The 16,083-nt window shown below is 39.4% G+C and overlaps 1 protein-coding gene across 2 annotated transcripts; it reads right to left on the bottom strand.

The window, feature by feature from the left end:
• Positions 1-1,448: 1,448 nt before the first annotated feature.
• Positions 1,449-15,789, bottom strand: LOC121855078. 2 transcript variants are annotated; one of them, XM_042349905.1, is made up of 11 exons: positions 15,694-15,789; positions 14,502-14,699; positions 12,877-12,975; positions 12,318-12,416; positions 11,575-11,838; positions 9,984-10,166; positions 9,302-9,496; positions 8,654-8,877; positions 7,339-8,373; positions 6,730-6,929; positions 1,449-6,407 (listed from the first exon to the last, which is right to left on the bottom strand). In XM_042349905.1, exons 3-11 carry the CDS (start codon positions 12,883-12,885, stop codon positions 6,067-6,069), a joined length of 2,550 nt encoding a protein of 849 aa, XP_042205839.1. In that variant the 5' UTR covers positions 12,886-12,975; positions 14,502-14,699; positions 15,694-15,789; the 3' UTR covers positions 1,449-6,066. The 2 variants fall into 2 exon arrangements, with proteins under 2 accessions (XP_042205839.1, XP_042205838.1); XM_042349904.1 differs by lacking the exons at positions 14,502-14,699; positions 15,694-15,789 and having other exon boundaries at positions 6,730-6,914; positions 12,877-12,969.
• Positions 15,790-16,083: the final 294 nt, after the last annotated feature.

Raw genomic sequence — 16,083 nt, 5'->3', positions numbered from 1 at the left:
ACTAAACATGCAAACATTTATCCTCAGATTTCTCATCAATTCATGCTCAAATTTTATCTGGTGAGCATTTATATATAATGGAGACTTGTAAATCATTGGTAAAAAATCGAATTACTAATGATATCAACAGAGGCGGAAATTATTTTACTATATGTATATATATTTATATATAATCACGCGTGTTCTAAACGTGAATTGTACCTGAAAACTGTACACGTACAGGTTTAATACGAAAATGAGAATGATTAATTGCTTAACGGTGATTCAATTAAAGAGCCCGTGAACTTTAATTAAATACCCTAGCTTGTTGTCCCGCAATATCAGTAAACGGGCGAGTTTTTAAATCCGTCAACAAACAAACCATCATAATTATAATGCTCAACATACATAAAAGATTGGTGGAGACATACTAATGCGATAGAACATGCGAAATAAATGGTAAATTATTTGCATTTAAACCTTTCAGGATGATGATATAACTGACGATTAGTTTAAACCATCGACCTTGACGGGATTTAAAGACGACAATTTAAACTATCCACCAAGGAGATACACCGTCGCCCTCAAGGGTTAAGGACACCAGATACATATTATTTTTGCAAGTTAAAACTATGGAAATGGTTATATACTGTATATATTTTAATAAATTTTATCTGCTTCGCCACTGGTCGGCTCGTTAGCCGCTTGGTCACGTCTGTTATACACTGTTAGCAGGTAAGTACTGCGCACATAATGACTCCAGAATGTATCTGTACTTGCGCCAGTCAAGGGCGCACCCAGGGGGGGTTTTCTGGTAACCCGGAACCCCCCCCCCCCCCCGACCATGATAATCCCAAGAATAGGAAATGTCTTTATTATTTACAGTAAAACTGGCCCAACTGACATCGTTTCACATTTTCTAAAACCCATGCTGGACCCAGCCACTCCCTACTTACACCCATACCTGACTCAGCTGACCCCAATTTCACGTTTTGGGTTTCCACCCATGGTCACTCCTTTATCTATCTGAAGGTTGGGTCACCTGACCTCACCTCACGGAAACTTCCACCACCGCGGCCACGTCCTACCACTTGCACTTAGACACGGAATCCCAGGTGAGTATAAGCTGTCGGCGCAGCTGCATCTATCCTCAGTCTTCTCATCTATATTTCAGCACTCCCAAACGGCGGCACCTGTGGAAAGGTCTGAGTGATGGTGTGAGGTGAGGGGAAGTGAAGTTAGGTTAAGGGAAGTGAAGTTAGGTGAGGTTAAGGGAAGTGAAGTTAGGTGAGGTTAAGTGAAGTTAGGTTACGGGAGGTGAAGCGAGGTTAGGGGAGGTGAGGTTTGGATGGTGAGGCTACGTTAGAGGAGGTGTGGTGAAGTGAGGTTAGGAGAGGTGAGGTAAGGAGAAGTTTGGTTAGTGTACGAACATGGTCAATGGAATTTACATTTAAATAAAAAAGAAATACTCAAGCAGTAAAGCATTTATTTGATATTACATGCTATTTACAAATAAACAGTGTGTGGATGTAGACCAGTAATAATACAGAGAATAGCAGGGAAGCCCTTGAACACACACACACACACACACACACGCGCGCACACACACACACACACACGTTTGGTTACAATACTAAAGTTACCAAAAGATTCAAGTCGTATCACCGAATATCATAGTTTCAAAATACCTTAGTTATAGGTCTATTCTCATTCTTTCTTATAAAAATCTGTTTTCAATTGAGCAGTGCTTAATGAATACTGTATATGGCGTATTAAAGAGAATGTTTATATATTTTAGCATATCTGTTGACAATGAAGGATGAACCTTTAAACAAGTCATTATTTGTGGTAAGCTGGTAGTTGGCAATACAGAGAAGAACATAATTATAATGTAAGCGTTTATGGTTCTAACCACCAAACCAAATAGTATGTTTGGTTATGCATGATTACAAGAATGCTCTTTCTACTTTTGATTTACTGGCCGTCAACGCCTGGGTCATTATGGCCGGGTTAGCCAATAATGATAAATGCTTACCGAATACATGACGATTATACAATACATAATTTCAACATTCGTACTGCAATGAAGTTAATGTCTATATTATCACCACGTTGAAAATTTGTTTAGCATCACAATTTTTTCACTAAAATGTGTATTTTACTTGTTTGCCTGGAACCTACTGATGTGTATGTATAGAATAACTTTTTTGTTCTTTATGACGGTCATTATCACTCTGGAGACAGTAAAATCATTGAGCCGGTCTGATTTTATTAAGAACGGACCACTGAGTGATATATACAGTACAATATATTCAAGTTTGGCAGTTCTCGGTGGTTAGTATTCCATAAAATCAGACACAGTCCAGTGAGAGTGAAATGCTTACTTTAATTTCCGGAGCTTTGAAGGTGTATAGGTAGTTACGGTAGTTCCAAGATCGGTAAATTGGAAATAAAAACATAATTCCAGAAAAAAAAGGTTCTAAATTATCCAAGCGGCGATATAAGAACAAGTTATTTACCACAAAGCAGATTATAATTCACCAAAAAAAAGATTCATTTTCAGTATAAAAACAACTCATTAAACTCCTCTGGGATATACAGTATGTCATATAATACGATTGAGGTGAACAATAGTTTGAAGTTTATCATAAACCTATTATCACTGAGTGGGTGTTAGAATGTTGGACGATTAGTAAAGAGTCTAGTGTTAGCTTACAACCTGCTGTTAGTTAAGCAGGGAAGAAACAACTAAATGTACAGTATATTCTTTAGCCGGGCACAGCTCAACCTTTCCTGTCTGTGGGTCATTGTACAGTACACTAATCTGCCTTTCCCCAACAACGATGGCATAGGAGTCATAGCTCTATCACTCACTTATCATCTCTCAATGGTCAAAATTGTTTCGTATGTTTCAATAAATTCACAAACCTATTTACTCATTAAGAAGAAGTGCGTCCTTACTGAGAAATTCGATTTTAACTAACATTACCACTAATTCAATGTTCTCAGTTTTTTTTTGTTTAAATCTGACCAATATCATCGGCATTTTGAGACCATTTTGAAGCCATGTGCACTTGATATTAGAGGAGATATTCTGATGCCAAAATAAATTACTTTTTACTATACAAAAAATGCCTGAGTACAATACATTAATGAGTGTTGTAATTTTCTGATGAAGAGGAGGGTCCGAGCCCCAAGGATCAGCCCCTGGTACTTTATATCTAATATGACAGGTCCCCGGCTAGGAAGTTAGGCAAGGTTGGTTGGTTAGGTCCGGTTTACAGGGTATTATTATCGTTTCGGTCATCCACCTATTTGGAAGTTGAAGTGATGTTTTACCAATGGTTTTTATGTGTTTTGAACGATTCTGGCCTTCATTTCTATCGTAAAATTCACTTTTTTTGTGATTTCCCCCCAGCCAAAGCCCCTAGTTCCCAGGAAAGTAGTGATTTGCGGTTGAAATTAAGGTCAGAATCGTTTAAAACACATAAAAACCATTGGTAAAACATCACTTCAACTTCCAAATAGGTGGATGACCGAAAGGATAATTTTATCGGTTATATTAGTTTCTTGTAAATGTTGCCTCTATTAAAATACCTCCTAAAATGATTAGAACATGTGGAAAATGAACGAAATGGAACAAATCCTTCTGGTGGTAGTGCTGTTTGCAGACATTACTAAATAAATAGCTTGATCTAATACTTCACAGCATTTTAGCTAAAGTCGACCGCGATTATTATCTTCATTACCATAATCATGAACTGTACAGTATTCTAAATATGGTTGAATTTATGAGCGAAAACAATGATCCAACACAAAACGAATGTAAACTTCTGAAAATATCTGATTGTCAATAGGAAACGTCGCAATTGTTAACAAAATAATCTCAAATACACGGAACTACGAGTGTAAAACATTAATACACATGTTCTTGTCTAATGTTAAAATTAAATAATCTTATCCACGAACCTTTAATAATCCGGTTCCAGACACTTGCTTAACAACTTGTGACCACTTAATTACACTGCCTCCTGAATACTGGACTCTCACTGACTGAGGAACAGTTCACTTGGGACATTCACCTTTTAATTCATCAAAACGACACAGTATAACATCTTAGACTACACAGTACATCTTTATATTTTCACTATAATATATAAACAATAAAGGACTATATTTCGGCATTGGTTAATATTTTTGATTTGCTTATACGAATAATTTATTTGGTAGATTAAATGTGTACCGTAAAGCCTAAACGAACCTCGACCACTCAGCATGAGGTAACATTATTTACACGGGTGGTTGGGTTGAGCAGCACACAGCAAGATGCAAGAGAAGTTAACATGATCTGAGTAATGAATGGGTAGACCTTAGCAGCTGGGGGTGTTTGTACCAGTTAATCATAACATTTTGATCGTAATAATTAGTACGGTTAGTTATTCTTACTAGTGGATACAGAATAGTTAAAGGCAACTGTATTACAATCAGAAATTTTGTGTGGGTTAGATGCAATTCGTTTAGTAAGTAATGCAGAACTACTGTAAAGGGCAGAATGTAATCTATATTCTAATTAAAAAAATGTCGTATAGGTATTACCGTTCATATATGTTTCAATACTGCAGTAGTTATGACTGCCTATAGCCCGTCTGTTTCATGTTAAACCACTCACTATGTAACTCCGTTTAAGTTAGTAATTAGAGCATTTAAGACAAATTGATACAGTGTGTACGGTAATAATTTTTATGTCTTATGTGGTAATAATTGTTTCTTTTAGTGAAGACAGTCTGAGCTGAATAAAATCACCTGGGGTTAGCCAAATAAAATATTAAGAGTGGGATTCTCGTAGTGAAGGGGTTAACATATGGTTAGGTTTAGGTTTAGGTTCTCCACTCCATTTAGTTGTGAATATAAACCAACTCTTCGACAAGAAAGGTCAAACATGCTTCTACAGTAGACATCGACTAGACTTCAGGAAAAGGTGATTATTTGGCTTGAAGAAGGTTCAGTGATACACACACACACAGCCATCCTTACCAACAGAATCATTAAAAACAAAGAAATATATCCTATGACAATCGTACACTCATATATGCATCAACATTATCTTACATACCATATATAAAGGTGCTTTTCATTTCATTATATCACATTCACCATCAAAGACCAGTTATAACTTTTAGTAATGTATACGCAAAAAATAATATCCATGAAGACTACATGTACAAAAATCACTGGGTAATTTACCTTCTAAGAGCAATTTATAATCTAAAATATTCCCTAGTACAATATTACACAGCCAGTCTTCAAGATGTGGTGTCAACAAGGGCTTCTGGTATTCATAATTGAGTATTCAAGATGGGAGATATTTGTACCAATAACAAATGATAGTGTTAACATGTACAGGATTAATATATTGTATCCTATGTAATTATAGAGAATTTACATCTGGGCAGTCACAATAATTATGTCAGGTACATAATATTCCTTATGTTTAAACATCATAATGATTTAAGCCTCTCAATAAAAAAAAAATTTCAAATGTACAAAATACACAGTTATTCTTCAGTTAGATTACAAGGTTGTTTTGTATAAGATATATGAATTCTTATATACACTATACACTGTAGTCCACCTACACACACACATTACTACACCAGTGGGAGCTTCTCTGTTCCAGTGTTCTGTCGTCACCACACAACACCCACTGTGAATCCTCTACCTTTGGTAAATATGTAGCTGTATTGTTCAAACTGATCATTATAATTCCTGACAACAATATATAGTTAAAAGGGGACACTCGAGAGATAATAACTCAATGGCAGTTTTTGTCTTACTAGAACTAGTTTATTCACTATTAGCCCTGTTTGAGAGGAACTTCTAGAATACGAAAATATTCATGGTCTTCCGTCGCTCCCTTTAATTTCTATGTCAAATTTTCATAAATCAGTTCTGTTTGTGGATCGTTTATGCTGTATAAATATGAAGGATGTACAGTACTGTATCGCATTGGTCATATCAGCATTTATATCTTACGAGATTAGCATATAACAAAATAGTTTATCAAATTGTGGTTGACTGCGAGAAGCATCAGACGAGCGAGGACTCCCCAATGATGACGGTATCAGTGCCCAGGTGGGGAGTGGAGAACCTGGGATTGTTGTTGGCGAGCTGGGCTGCTGCGGCTGCTGTTGGGGGGAGCCCGTTGTTGTAGCGGGGACCTGGAGCTGCGGGGTAGATCATCTCCCTCCCTGGCTGCTGATGATGTTGATGTTGATGTTGATGTTGATGTTCCTGCTGCTGCTGTCTGCTGGGATCATCCTGCTTCTGGTGTGAGTCACCGTAAGGGGGATGGTGTCTGCTGGGGTCTGCTGCATGTGCTGCTGCCAGGTGGTGCTTCAACTCGCTGTCTGACTGTACTTCGTGGCCACCTGTATAAGGGATAATCATAGGTGAGATACAATACTGACTTGATTAAGGTTACTCACAATGTACTGCCTTTCAATAATTATTTACTGTACATTATTCTTTTTTCAGTTGCCGCTATACTACGTTAAATATACCACTATACAATACATTATTCTAGCCCTGAAATAATACCCAAATACCATATACATTTCAATTCATGTCAACAAAACCTTTTCGCCAGACTGCTTCTTTAACCTCTAACATCCTATTACGTTTAGGTTAGGTTACATTCGGTAGGATTTTCTTGTAACTAAAATTTCAGTGGGTTAGCTACATGCTACCCACCTGAGAGTGCTGGTGAAGGACCCTGCGAGCCAGTACAGAGTCTGGTGGAGTAACCAGAGTCGTTGTGAGAGTCGTGTTCCATCGAGGACTCCAGGGTGTTCCTACCCACCCCCCTCATGGCCTCCAGGTGCCCCTCCGCCAAGTAGCCATCGTAAAGACGCCTCACTGCCTGCTGGATCCTGTACCTGCGACGGGGAGCTCTGCATCATTTATGGTGAAAGTTCAGAGATAGAAAGAGAGTTTAATTGATTGATTGATTAGTATACTGTATAAGTACATAAGTGGTTATAGTTTGTTTAATTTCACCAGTTCACCTGCATCGAACAGGGCGGGGGCCATCTTTAATCCATTCTATGAACCTGAGACTGGCATAAGTATCTTTACTCTTCTATATAATATTTGTGATGAAATATTTTCTTTGCTAGTCTATATTCTTCCAAAATAAAATCAGTTCTTTCAGCAACATTTAATCCATCTACTGTACCTAATTTAATTAAAATTGGTTTATCCTTTTTTAATAGATATTTTGGTCACACACACACACACAAAAAATTAATAACCCTTTCATCCCGTGACAAGTTTGATGATTATTCTGTTCAGTAAAGTTACCTGTCCATGTCAAGGTAAGTTGCTGCATCAAAGTCCTCTTGTGCCGTCGTCATGTGGGCATGGTAGGTTTCTGCTGTCTGGCCTTCTTCAGGAGGTGGCGGGTACTTCGGGTAATGAGTATAAGTCTCATACCCCGGCTTAGTGATCTTGGGTTCTGCCGGGGCACTGGCTATGTGGGGTGGGTGAGCCAGAGGGTTCCGGCCCCGTAGGTCTCCGTGCATGTAGGGGTTAGTGTTCCGGTAGTCGTAGCGGCTGTAGCCACTCCATCCCTGTGACTGATGCACCTGGCTCACATTATCTTGATTTCCATTGTGATGGGAGTCGTCAAAACGTCCGTATGTCTTTGGTATGGCGCCATTTTCAGCGTGAGAGACTCTTAGGTTATCGACTGCCTGGTTGAGGTCTGTGTGGTTCAGGGGTGAAGGTCTACAGGAGGGAGTAGCAGCAGCAGCACCATCGGGTTGTGAGGGAATGTCTGGGCAGTGAAGCAGAGGAGATGGTTGGGTAGGGGAGAATCGGCTCATGCGAGGCACCATAGGGGAGCCATGAGCGGAAGATCCACTCATTCCTCGGCTACTTCGGCTTCCTCGTCGACCGCCTGAGATATCGCTGCACGCCGAGTCGTTCAACATGTCTCTACTGGAAGACCTCCTGGCTGGAGTTTCTTCTTGGGTCATCTGTGGTGATATATGCCCTTCTAATGGACTTCGGTGTTCGTCTAAGACCTGGCGAGCATCTAGTGAGTGACTGCGGAATTGCTTCCCTCTGGAGTTATGAGCAAACATTCTTCGGCCTTCAGCAGAGAGGCTCCTGGAGGGAAGGTCAGTTGGCGAGGGACAGCGAAGGGCGCCAGGCACTAGAGAAGGAATAGGTTTGGGGGAATCGTAGATGACTATGTCAGCTTCGTCGTGAAGGTTCTGTGGAATGTTGTACATAGAGGTCGGATGGTCTAGTACTCTCAAGCCCTTGTACACAGACTCGCGGTCACTCTCGCCATCTTCTCGGTACTCTGACACTGCTTCTTCCGACCGTGATCTGGAATTTTTTTTTAAATATATGCAGTTTTCTCACACAATCAACCATAACTACAGTGTCCATATTATCACTAATAACAATATATATTATTCCTCGTAAACCCTCCCTTTCATATTGGCTTTCATTTCCTTTATACTACAGTATGTAACAATCTCTGTTTTTGTCCAATCAGCTGACAAAAACAATGTTAAATAAAATGGTTCTCTAACCTACTAGAAGCAGGCTACGTGCCTCAAATGGAAACACAGCAAAAATTAAAACAGTGACAAAGAAGTATTACCTTGTGAGGGGGAAGAGACCAGTAAGAGGATCCCTCGCTCTTCTTACAGACCCTCTGAACACACAGGTCCTGGGGGCGAGGGCAGGGGGGTTGATAGTGTCTCGTGTTGCCAGTCGCCGCTCCACCCACTGCTGCAAGTGTGTCATCCGCGCCTCCGCCTGCATCTCCTTTGTGGTCTTGTTCCTCTCCGTTCGCTGCCGACACTCCTCCTTCTCCTCCGCCAGCTGTAATGGTCAACAAGGTTCAGTTTTACTTGGCTTTAAATCCTGGCAAGTCTTTAGATATATTTGTATCGGTATATTCTCTTACAGAAACATTTAGGGATTATTACTGGACTTACTATACACAGGTTAAGTCTAATATTCTGACTGGTGTTCTATTACCATCAAATAGTCCGACTGATCTATGAAAATAATGATAAATGAAATCTGAACAGGATGTACGTAGCTGAGTTTAGACCTCTTGGGTGATATCAGAACATCTTTAATACCCACATCATCCACCTCTGTCATTAAGCTCACCTTCCCCACGACCCACCTTCTCTAATATCCAGATCATCCAGCCCACCACCCCTGTCATCAAGCCCACACTTCCAACGACCCACTCAATCCACATCATCCAGCCCACCATCCACATCATCCAGCCTACCTTCTGTTTAACATTATCGCTAAGGTGTTGAATGTGGGACTTGGTGCGGTGTTCCAGGTTGGTGATCTTGGCGTCCAGCTTGTCATGGGCGGCATCGATGTGATCCATGAGCGCCACCTTGTCTTTCTCCAGCTTGTCCTCGACGTTCTTGAAGAAGGGCGCGCAGTAGCAGGTGTACCCCACACCCACGGGACCCTGAGAGGAGTCATGCACGGTGTTAGATGTTAATAAATGACAAAGAGGATGTAGCCAGTAATAAAGAAGGATGAAGAAAGAAGAGAATAAGAGACAAATTAGAAGTATTATGTAATGTACTTCTCTTTAATCTGTTAGTTATTACTTAAATTCACTTCCCATATCCGAGAAAAACATGTAAGTTTGATTTATTTTATCTTCTTCAAATCAGAATCTCTCTCAGGTCAGATAATACCTGTAGTAGTTTCTCCTCATTATAATCACTAGAGAGTCTTCGTAACATATTTAGGGAGGAGTTTAAACCTTACTTAAAAAAATTACACTCACTCCAGAACTCTATCTTATATATCATCATTACTCCTCTCTCATGTGTGTAAATGAGGTGGATGAAATAATAAAGACACGACAAAGGAACAGGAAATAATAATAGTGTAAGATAGTGTGAAAAGTATTAAAAAACAGACTAAAACAATATTCCTGGACTCACTTTCTTTATATTCCCGGCGAGGTCGATGAAATACTGCTCACCCTTGTTGAGTGGATCCTTAGGCAGGGAGTCAATGTTGGGGGTGGCCAGTTCCGGCACGGGGGCGGGAGGGTAGTACTGACACCCGTAAGGAGACCATTGGACCTGCTTCCCTCGACGCTTCTCCTTGTGCTCCGACTTGTGCTGTGAGGGGTGGAAATGGATACTGAGTTTAGGGGGGGGGGGTGTGTTCTCTTCTATGAGGCGATGGTGTTACTTTTAATTTTATCCTGTATTTGCTGTGGTATATGTGGTACTATGTTGGTCACTGATGTATGTGACAGTATGTTGGTCACTGGTGTATTCACTGTGTTATACTGTATGTGACAATAAGTTGGTCAAGTTGGCCACTGGTACATGTGACAGTGTAGAGGGTGTCACTGTCCATCTGCTAGTGACAGTGTATTGGTAAGTGTTAACAGTGGAACAGGCATCATCACGTCAGTTACTGTTATTCTGTATGTAACACTCATCTATGTAACTGTGTACTGGACATGGGCCATTATATTGTTACAAGTTATACACGATAAAACTAACTTACTGCCTGTCATTGTTTACATATCTACTAATATACAGTTTATTAATACAGTCGGGGTCAAAAGTTCACTCTCCCAAACTAAAGCAGTATCAACCAGGTGTTGGGTGGTACAGTGGTAACGCTCTAAACTCTCACCAATATGTCAAGGGTTCGAGCATCGACCTGGACACACATGAGTACACTACAGGTCTCCTACTGTACTAACACTGGATAAACCGCCCAACGGCTAGTGAGCTGACAAGTGGCGAATATGATAAAGAAAAAAGAAAACAGTCGGGGTAAGTCAGTTCGACGATTCATTCCCGTAAATTAGTTTCATCACAGGAAGCGAACTTTTGTCCACATGAGAAACAATGTAACTTTTATAATAATTTTACTGACTATTTAACTATGTACACATTATTCTATATATCTAGATGAGATACAGTGGAGATTCAAAAGCACATTAAGAAATTATAGAAATACATAGAAAAAAATACATGACAAAAACAGGAGTAAGAAGGTAATGAAAGGTAAAGTATAACACATTAGATAAGATGCACAAGAAAACGAAATGAATTAGATAAATACAAGTAAAGAGGCTGCACATAAAATAAAGAATAACATAAGTAGGTTAGATAAACAAGTTACTGGAAGAAATAAGAACAAAAATGAAAAAAATTAACAGTACTTCGATGGAACAGTTACCCCTCAAGACAGAATCGTTTTCTTTAATGGTATTCGTATGTGTAACTATCGCATTTAATATTTTGTACTTAAGTATTGACTATGCCTTTGTAGTTAAAATTTGTGATGATATGTGACTATTGTATGTGGAATATGTGGATAATTTTGCATGATAAATGTTTGAGATTATTGAAGTGTACTAGAGGTAGCTAAACCCATTCTCTCTTTTGTCATTTTGCCATTACAATCATATAAGGAAAAACTACAGTAAATAAACATGAAAATAACAAATAATAAAACCTAATAGAAATGGCAATTAAAGTAATAGACAGATACACATTATCTTACCTTCTTCTTTTCTTTGGCTCTCGTACTGCTGTCTTTACTTGATGTCCCACTGTCATTCTTCCCTCTCTTCTTATCCCCCTTCCCCCCTCCTCCCTTCCCTCCCGTCGCCCCTTTACTCTTGGCCTCCTTCGCCTCCCTCTTCTTCTGTTCCTGTTCTCGTCGTAGGCGCTCCTCTGGGGACACTACTGGCGGGGGGTTCTTCAGTATTTCTAGAATTTGGCCGAATTCTTTCCGTCTGGCGATATCTCCGGGTGTCTCGTTTTGCTGTGGGGAGTTTTTATTATTATTATTATTATTATTACAGAATTATTATTATTACAATATTATTATTATATATGATTGTTTTTATTATTATCTTCAAGTTTCCATAAAAACCACAACAATTCACTATTCATTTCAGTATTAATTTTTTGGTCTTCAATTAATTTTCGCTATTTATTCGTAACATTAAACATTATTCACATTCATTTTTCATACCAGTGTTTATAATTACACCCATGATCATATACTGATTAATACAGTACTCGCACACTATTAAAATCTTCCCTCTCACTCACCATCACCGTCACTCACTATCATTCTCAATCACTCTAACCTCTATTCACCCTCACTCAGAATTACTGTTACTCACTCTTACCGTCACTCACCCTCATCGTCACTCACCATCACCATTACTCACCCTCACCGTCACTCACCATCACCATCACTCACTCTCACCGTCACTCACCATCAACGTCACTCACCTTATTCTTGACGGTCTGGTCAGCACCGGACTCCAGCAGGATCTTGGTTAGTTTTCTCCTGCCCATGGCCGCCGCGATGTGTAGTGCTGTGTCGCCATTCTGAGGACACCAGGGAGTATTAGTTTAGTGCCTAGGGGCGTTTAGGATATGTAAGGATGTACTAGGATGGATTGTCGTAGGATTTTGAGAATGGGATACGTAAGGATGTAATGGGATAAATTGTTGTATTATAATTAGGATATGTTAGGGTGTACTAGGATATTGTTGTAGGATATGGAGTATGTTTAGGATACGTAAGGATGTAATAGGATGGATTGCCGTAGGCGTCAGGAAGGAGGAGGGAGGCGTCGGGAAGGAGGAGGGAGGCGTCGGGAAGGAGGAGGGAGGCGTCAGGAAGGAGGAGGAGGAAGGAGGAGGAGGCGTCGTCGGGAAGGAGGAGGAGGCGTCGGGAAGGAGGAGGTTAGGAAGGAGGAGGCGTCAGGAAGGAGGAGGGAGGCGTCAGGAAGGAGGAGGGAGGGGTCAGGAAGCATGAAGGAGGAAAAAGGGGCCAGGACCTCACCTTGTTCATCTCGCCCACATGCGTTCTGGCAGAGAGGAGGATGCGGGTGACTCCAGCGTGACCGTAGCGAGCAGCTGTGTGGAGTGGCGTGTCCCCGTACTGTGGGTGAGGCGGAGCAGGGTTATGACACTACTAACAACAACACATCACAACAGATACGGAGGAATGAGTAAATGTGTGGCAGTAAATGAAGGAATATAGCCGTGTTTGGTTATTTATTTTCCAAGTAAAAAAAAAAAAGCCCCCTTCCTTTTTTTTACTTGAAAAATAAATAAATTAATTTTAAAGGTTGAAATAAAGACCAAAATATTGAATGAAATACTTGATAAAATAAATTCAAATACTGAACTGTATGTTCATTGTAATACATACACGATATTTGGACCTAAAATTTGTATTTTTCTTGTAAATGACATACTGGTACTATAGTGAATCATTATTTATGAAGACTTTGAAATTAATTAAACATTTGAAGAATAAGCTGTAAGTAATGTGTTATGGAGATATTCACAGTTAAACTTTGTCCTTTCGAGCTTTTATTAGTAGCAAACTGAGAAATCACATCATTAATCCTAAAGTCAATCATGTGTGTGAAATCACTTTCTATAGACTTAATGGTGAGGCAGTTCAGCTTGTCTTGGTTCACTGTAACTCGCCCTTCATACTTCACTAATTTAATTTTTGAGAAGCTATGTTCTGCTTCACACACCTTAACACGCAGCGACAAGAAACTGATTAAGGCTCCGGTGACGTTAGGCAAAGTTGCATCTGAATCCTGATCTTTTATGAACTTAATCATTGATACTGGTGAAACCTCCCTCAGCTGGATCATGAAGTCATAGAAATTTTTAAATTCATCAATACAAAATCAAAATCCTTATATTTTGATGTGAGATGAATGATTCTAGTTTATAAATGTTCTTTATTTGGGTCTGAGAAACACCTTAAAAATACAAAATCACCTGCTAGTTCCCTGTAAGCTTCTTTACATGGCTCAAGAGATGTCCGCAACTTATCTAGAGTGACTGTCAAGGTCTACATTCTGAAAATCTGACTTGGGGCGTTTGTAAATGCTTCATGTGGTAAAGTAGTCTCACCAAAACGCCTCTTTCTTTGCCTTTGGTGTTTCTGTGTGGCTTTATATTCTTTGTAACATCTTTGACCTCATCTAATTTCTCACACAGTGTTTCAATAAACTCAACCAAGGATTCCAGCGGTGTTGTGGCTGTCAGCAAATCCACATTTTCCTTTTACAGAATAAGGTTCACTTTCTGATTATATATTCATAGCATAATTTATGTTGATGTATAATGGGCGGCACTATTATATTCCAAATACCAGTTTTTTTTCAGCATGGCAAACACTGTACTGCCAAACCAAATAGATTAAGAGTAACTAATAAAAGTTATGGTGAATAGTGGCAAAGTATGAGGGCCCCGGCCTGGGCTCCTCTGGCACCGTTGTTAATGTGGCCAACCTATGTGATAAAAGGTCTAACTGTCCATAACTACCGTTGACTTGAACACCAGAGTCTATCACTGACCTAACCTACAAGACTTAATTACTCCTAACTACACCCGTTCAGGTTGTTATCACCAACAAATTGATAACACAAAAAAACTCACGTTGTTCTTGATGTCAGGTTTGCATCCAGCCAGTAGGAGGACGCGGCAGGTTTGATTGTGTCCATTCTGGCAGGCGAGGTGAAGGGGGGCGAATCCTCCCTTGTTTTTGATGTACACGTTGGCCTTAGCCCGCACCAGCGCCTCTGCCGTTTGACTGTAGCCCTTCCACGCCGCCTCGTGTAGTGCCGTGTTTCCGTGCTGATGATACATGTGCGTGGTTATGCATACACCATAAAGTACATACGTATGTAAATGATGCATACGATTACATAGTTACCATGACATTGTAAACACATATGAATGAAGACTCACACATACTGACTCACTCTCTCTCCCTCCATTAATAATTATCACCTGAGTTCAAAACAGCAGCGAAAAAAATTTACCTCACTTCCTTGTACGTTATCCTGCAGTACCTGAGAACCTTCCAAGGTGCTGCTGGTGTTTATATTCTCCTGTCACTTTTAAATCACACATTACGAGCGTTGTGAACCACCTGCACGACCACACCATCAACCACAGATATTCACAACCACCTTGTTTACTACCAACACCAGTTTACAAGTTCACCGTCGTGTTTTCCGCCTCACAAAACAAAAATCGTCATATTTTGAGCCATAAATGATGATGTTCGCAACAGTAAAACATAAATGCTCGCCATAATATTCAACCCCAAATATTTGTACTCAGACTCTGTACACAGTTATTTGAGGAATGAAAGATATAACGTGAACATAAAGAAATCATTTTACACACCATGTTTCCTAACACTGACGTCATCATTCATTACTACACGTCAACAGGTAAGGTTTTTCAGCGCGTAACAAGGTCGGGAATTACACTAGTCCACCAACAATTAAAAAATTATGAGATAAAACTCTGTTATTTTCTTATTACTGTTCTCCAATAACTTAGATGTAAGTGTCTAACAAGCTTAGTAATTACATCAGTCCATCAACAATTAAGAATTATGAGAATTAGAATTATTTTTCCTCACCAGATTGTTCAGTTTATACACTATATAATAAATACTCTGCCTAAGATAACCACATAAAATAATACTATAAGTCATCTATTAATAAAATAACTAACTTTAAAAACAATAAAAAATATTCTATTAACTATAAACTTTTATCATTTAAATATTATCGAATCTAATCTGTCTATATAACATTATCTTGCCCCAACTGACCTGGTCATCCTGATGGTCGACGTTCGCATTGTGTTTAATAAGTTGACGGACGATATCGATGTGGCCCTCACACGCCGCTCGTTGTAGTGCCGTGTACCCACACTGCCGGAGAATAACAACGTGTCATAATATTTAATCAGAAAATAATTACATCATGGCAAACCAATTAAATATAATCACACAGATGACAAATAAGAATGTTGTTATATATTTCTTAATGCAATATCAATCATAATTAAATTTTATTATTCCTATAAAAAGTAATTATGATAAATCTCTCATGACTGCTGTTGACCAATAACTAGCACAGCAGAACAAGTGAAATCAAGTTAATATGAGTAACAATACAATAACCTTATAACTGTACTATTAATACTTATATAAGCCCGA

The sequence above is a fragment of the Homarus americanus genome, unplaced genomic scaffold (assembly GCF_018991925.1).
Source record: "Homarus americanus isolate GMGI-L3 unplaced genomic scaffold, GMGI_Hamer_2.0 scaffold26734, whole genome shotgun sequence".
Taxonomy (NCBI): domain Eukaryota; kingdom Metazoa; phylum Arthropoda; class Malacostraca; order Decapoda; family Nephropidae; genus Homarus; species Homarus americanus.
The sequence above is the reverse complement of the archived record's forward strand: the minus strand, read 5'-3'. Positions and strand labels throughout refer to the sequence as shown.

Bases quoted from the DNA above. Each gene is read 5' to 3' on its own strand.
- LOC121855078 (XM_042349905.1), bottom strand. The intron at 10,167-11,574 runs GTAAGATAATGT...CACCCCTCACAG, and splicing joins GAGCCAAAGAAAAGAAGAAG to CACAAGTCGGAGCACAAGGA. The intron at 8,374-8,653 runs GTAATACTTCTT...AAAAAATTCCAG, and splicing joins GGTCTCTTCCCCCTCACAAG to ATCACGGTCGGAAGAAGCAG.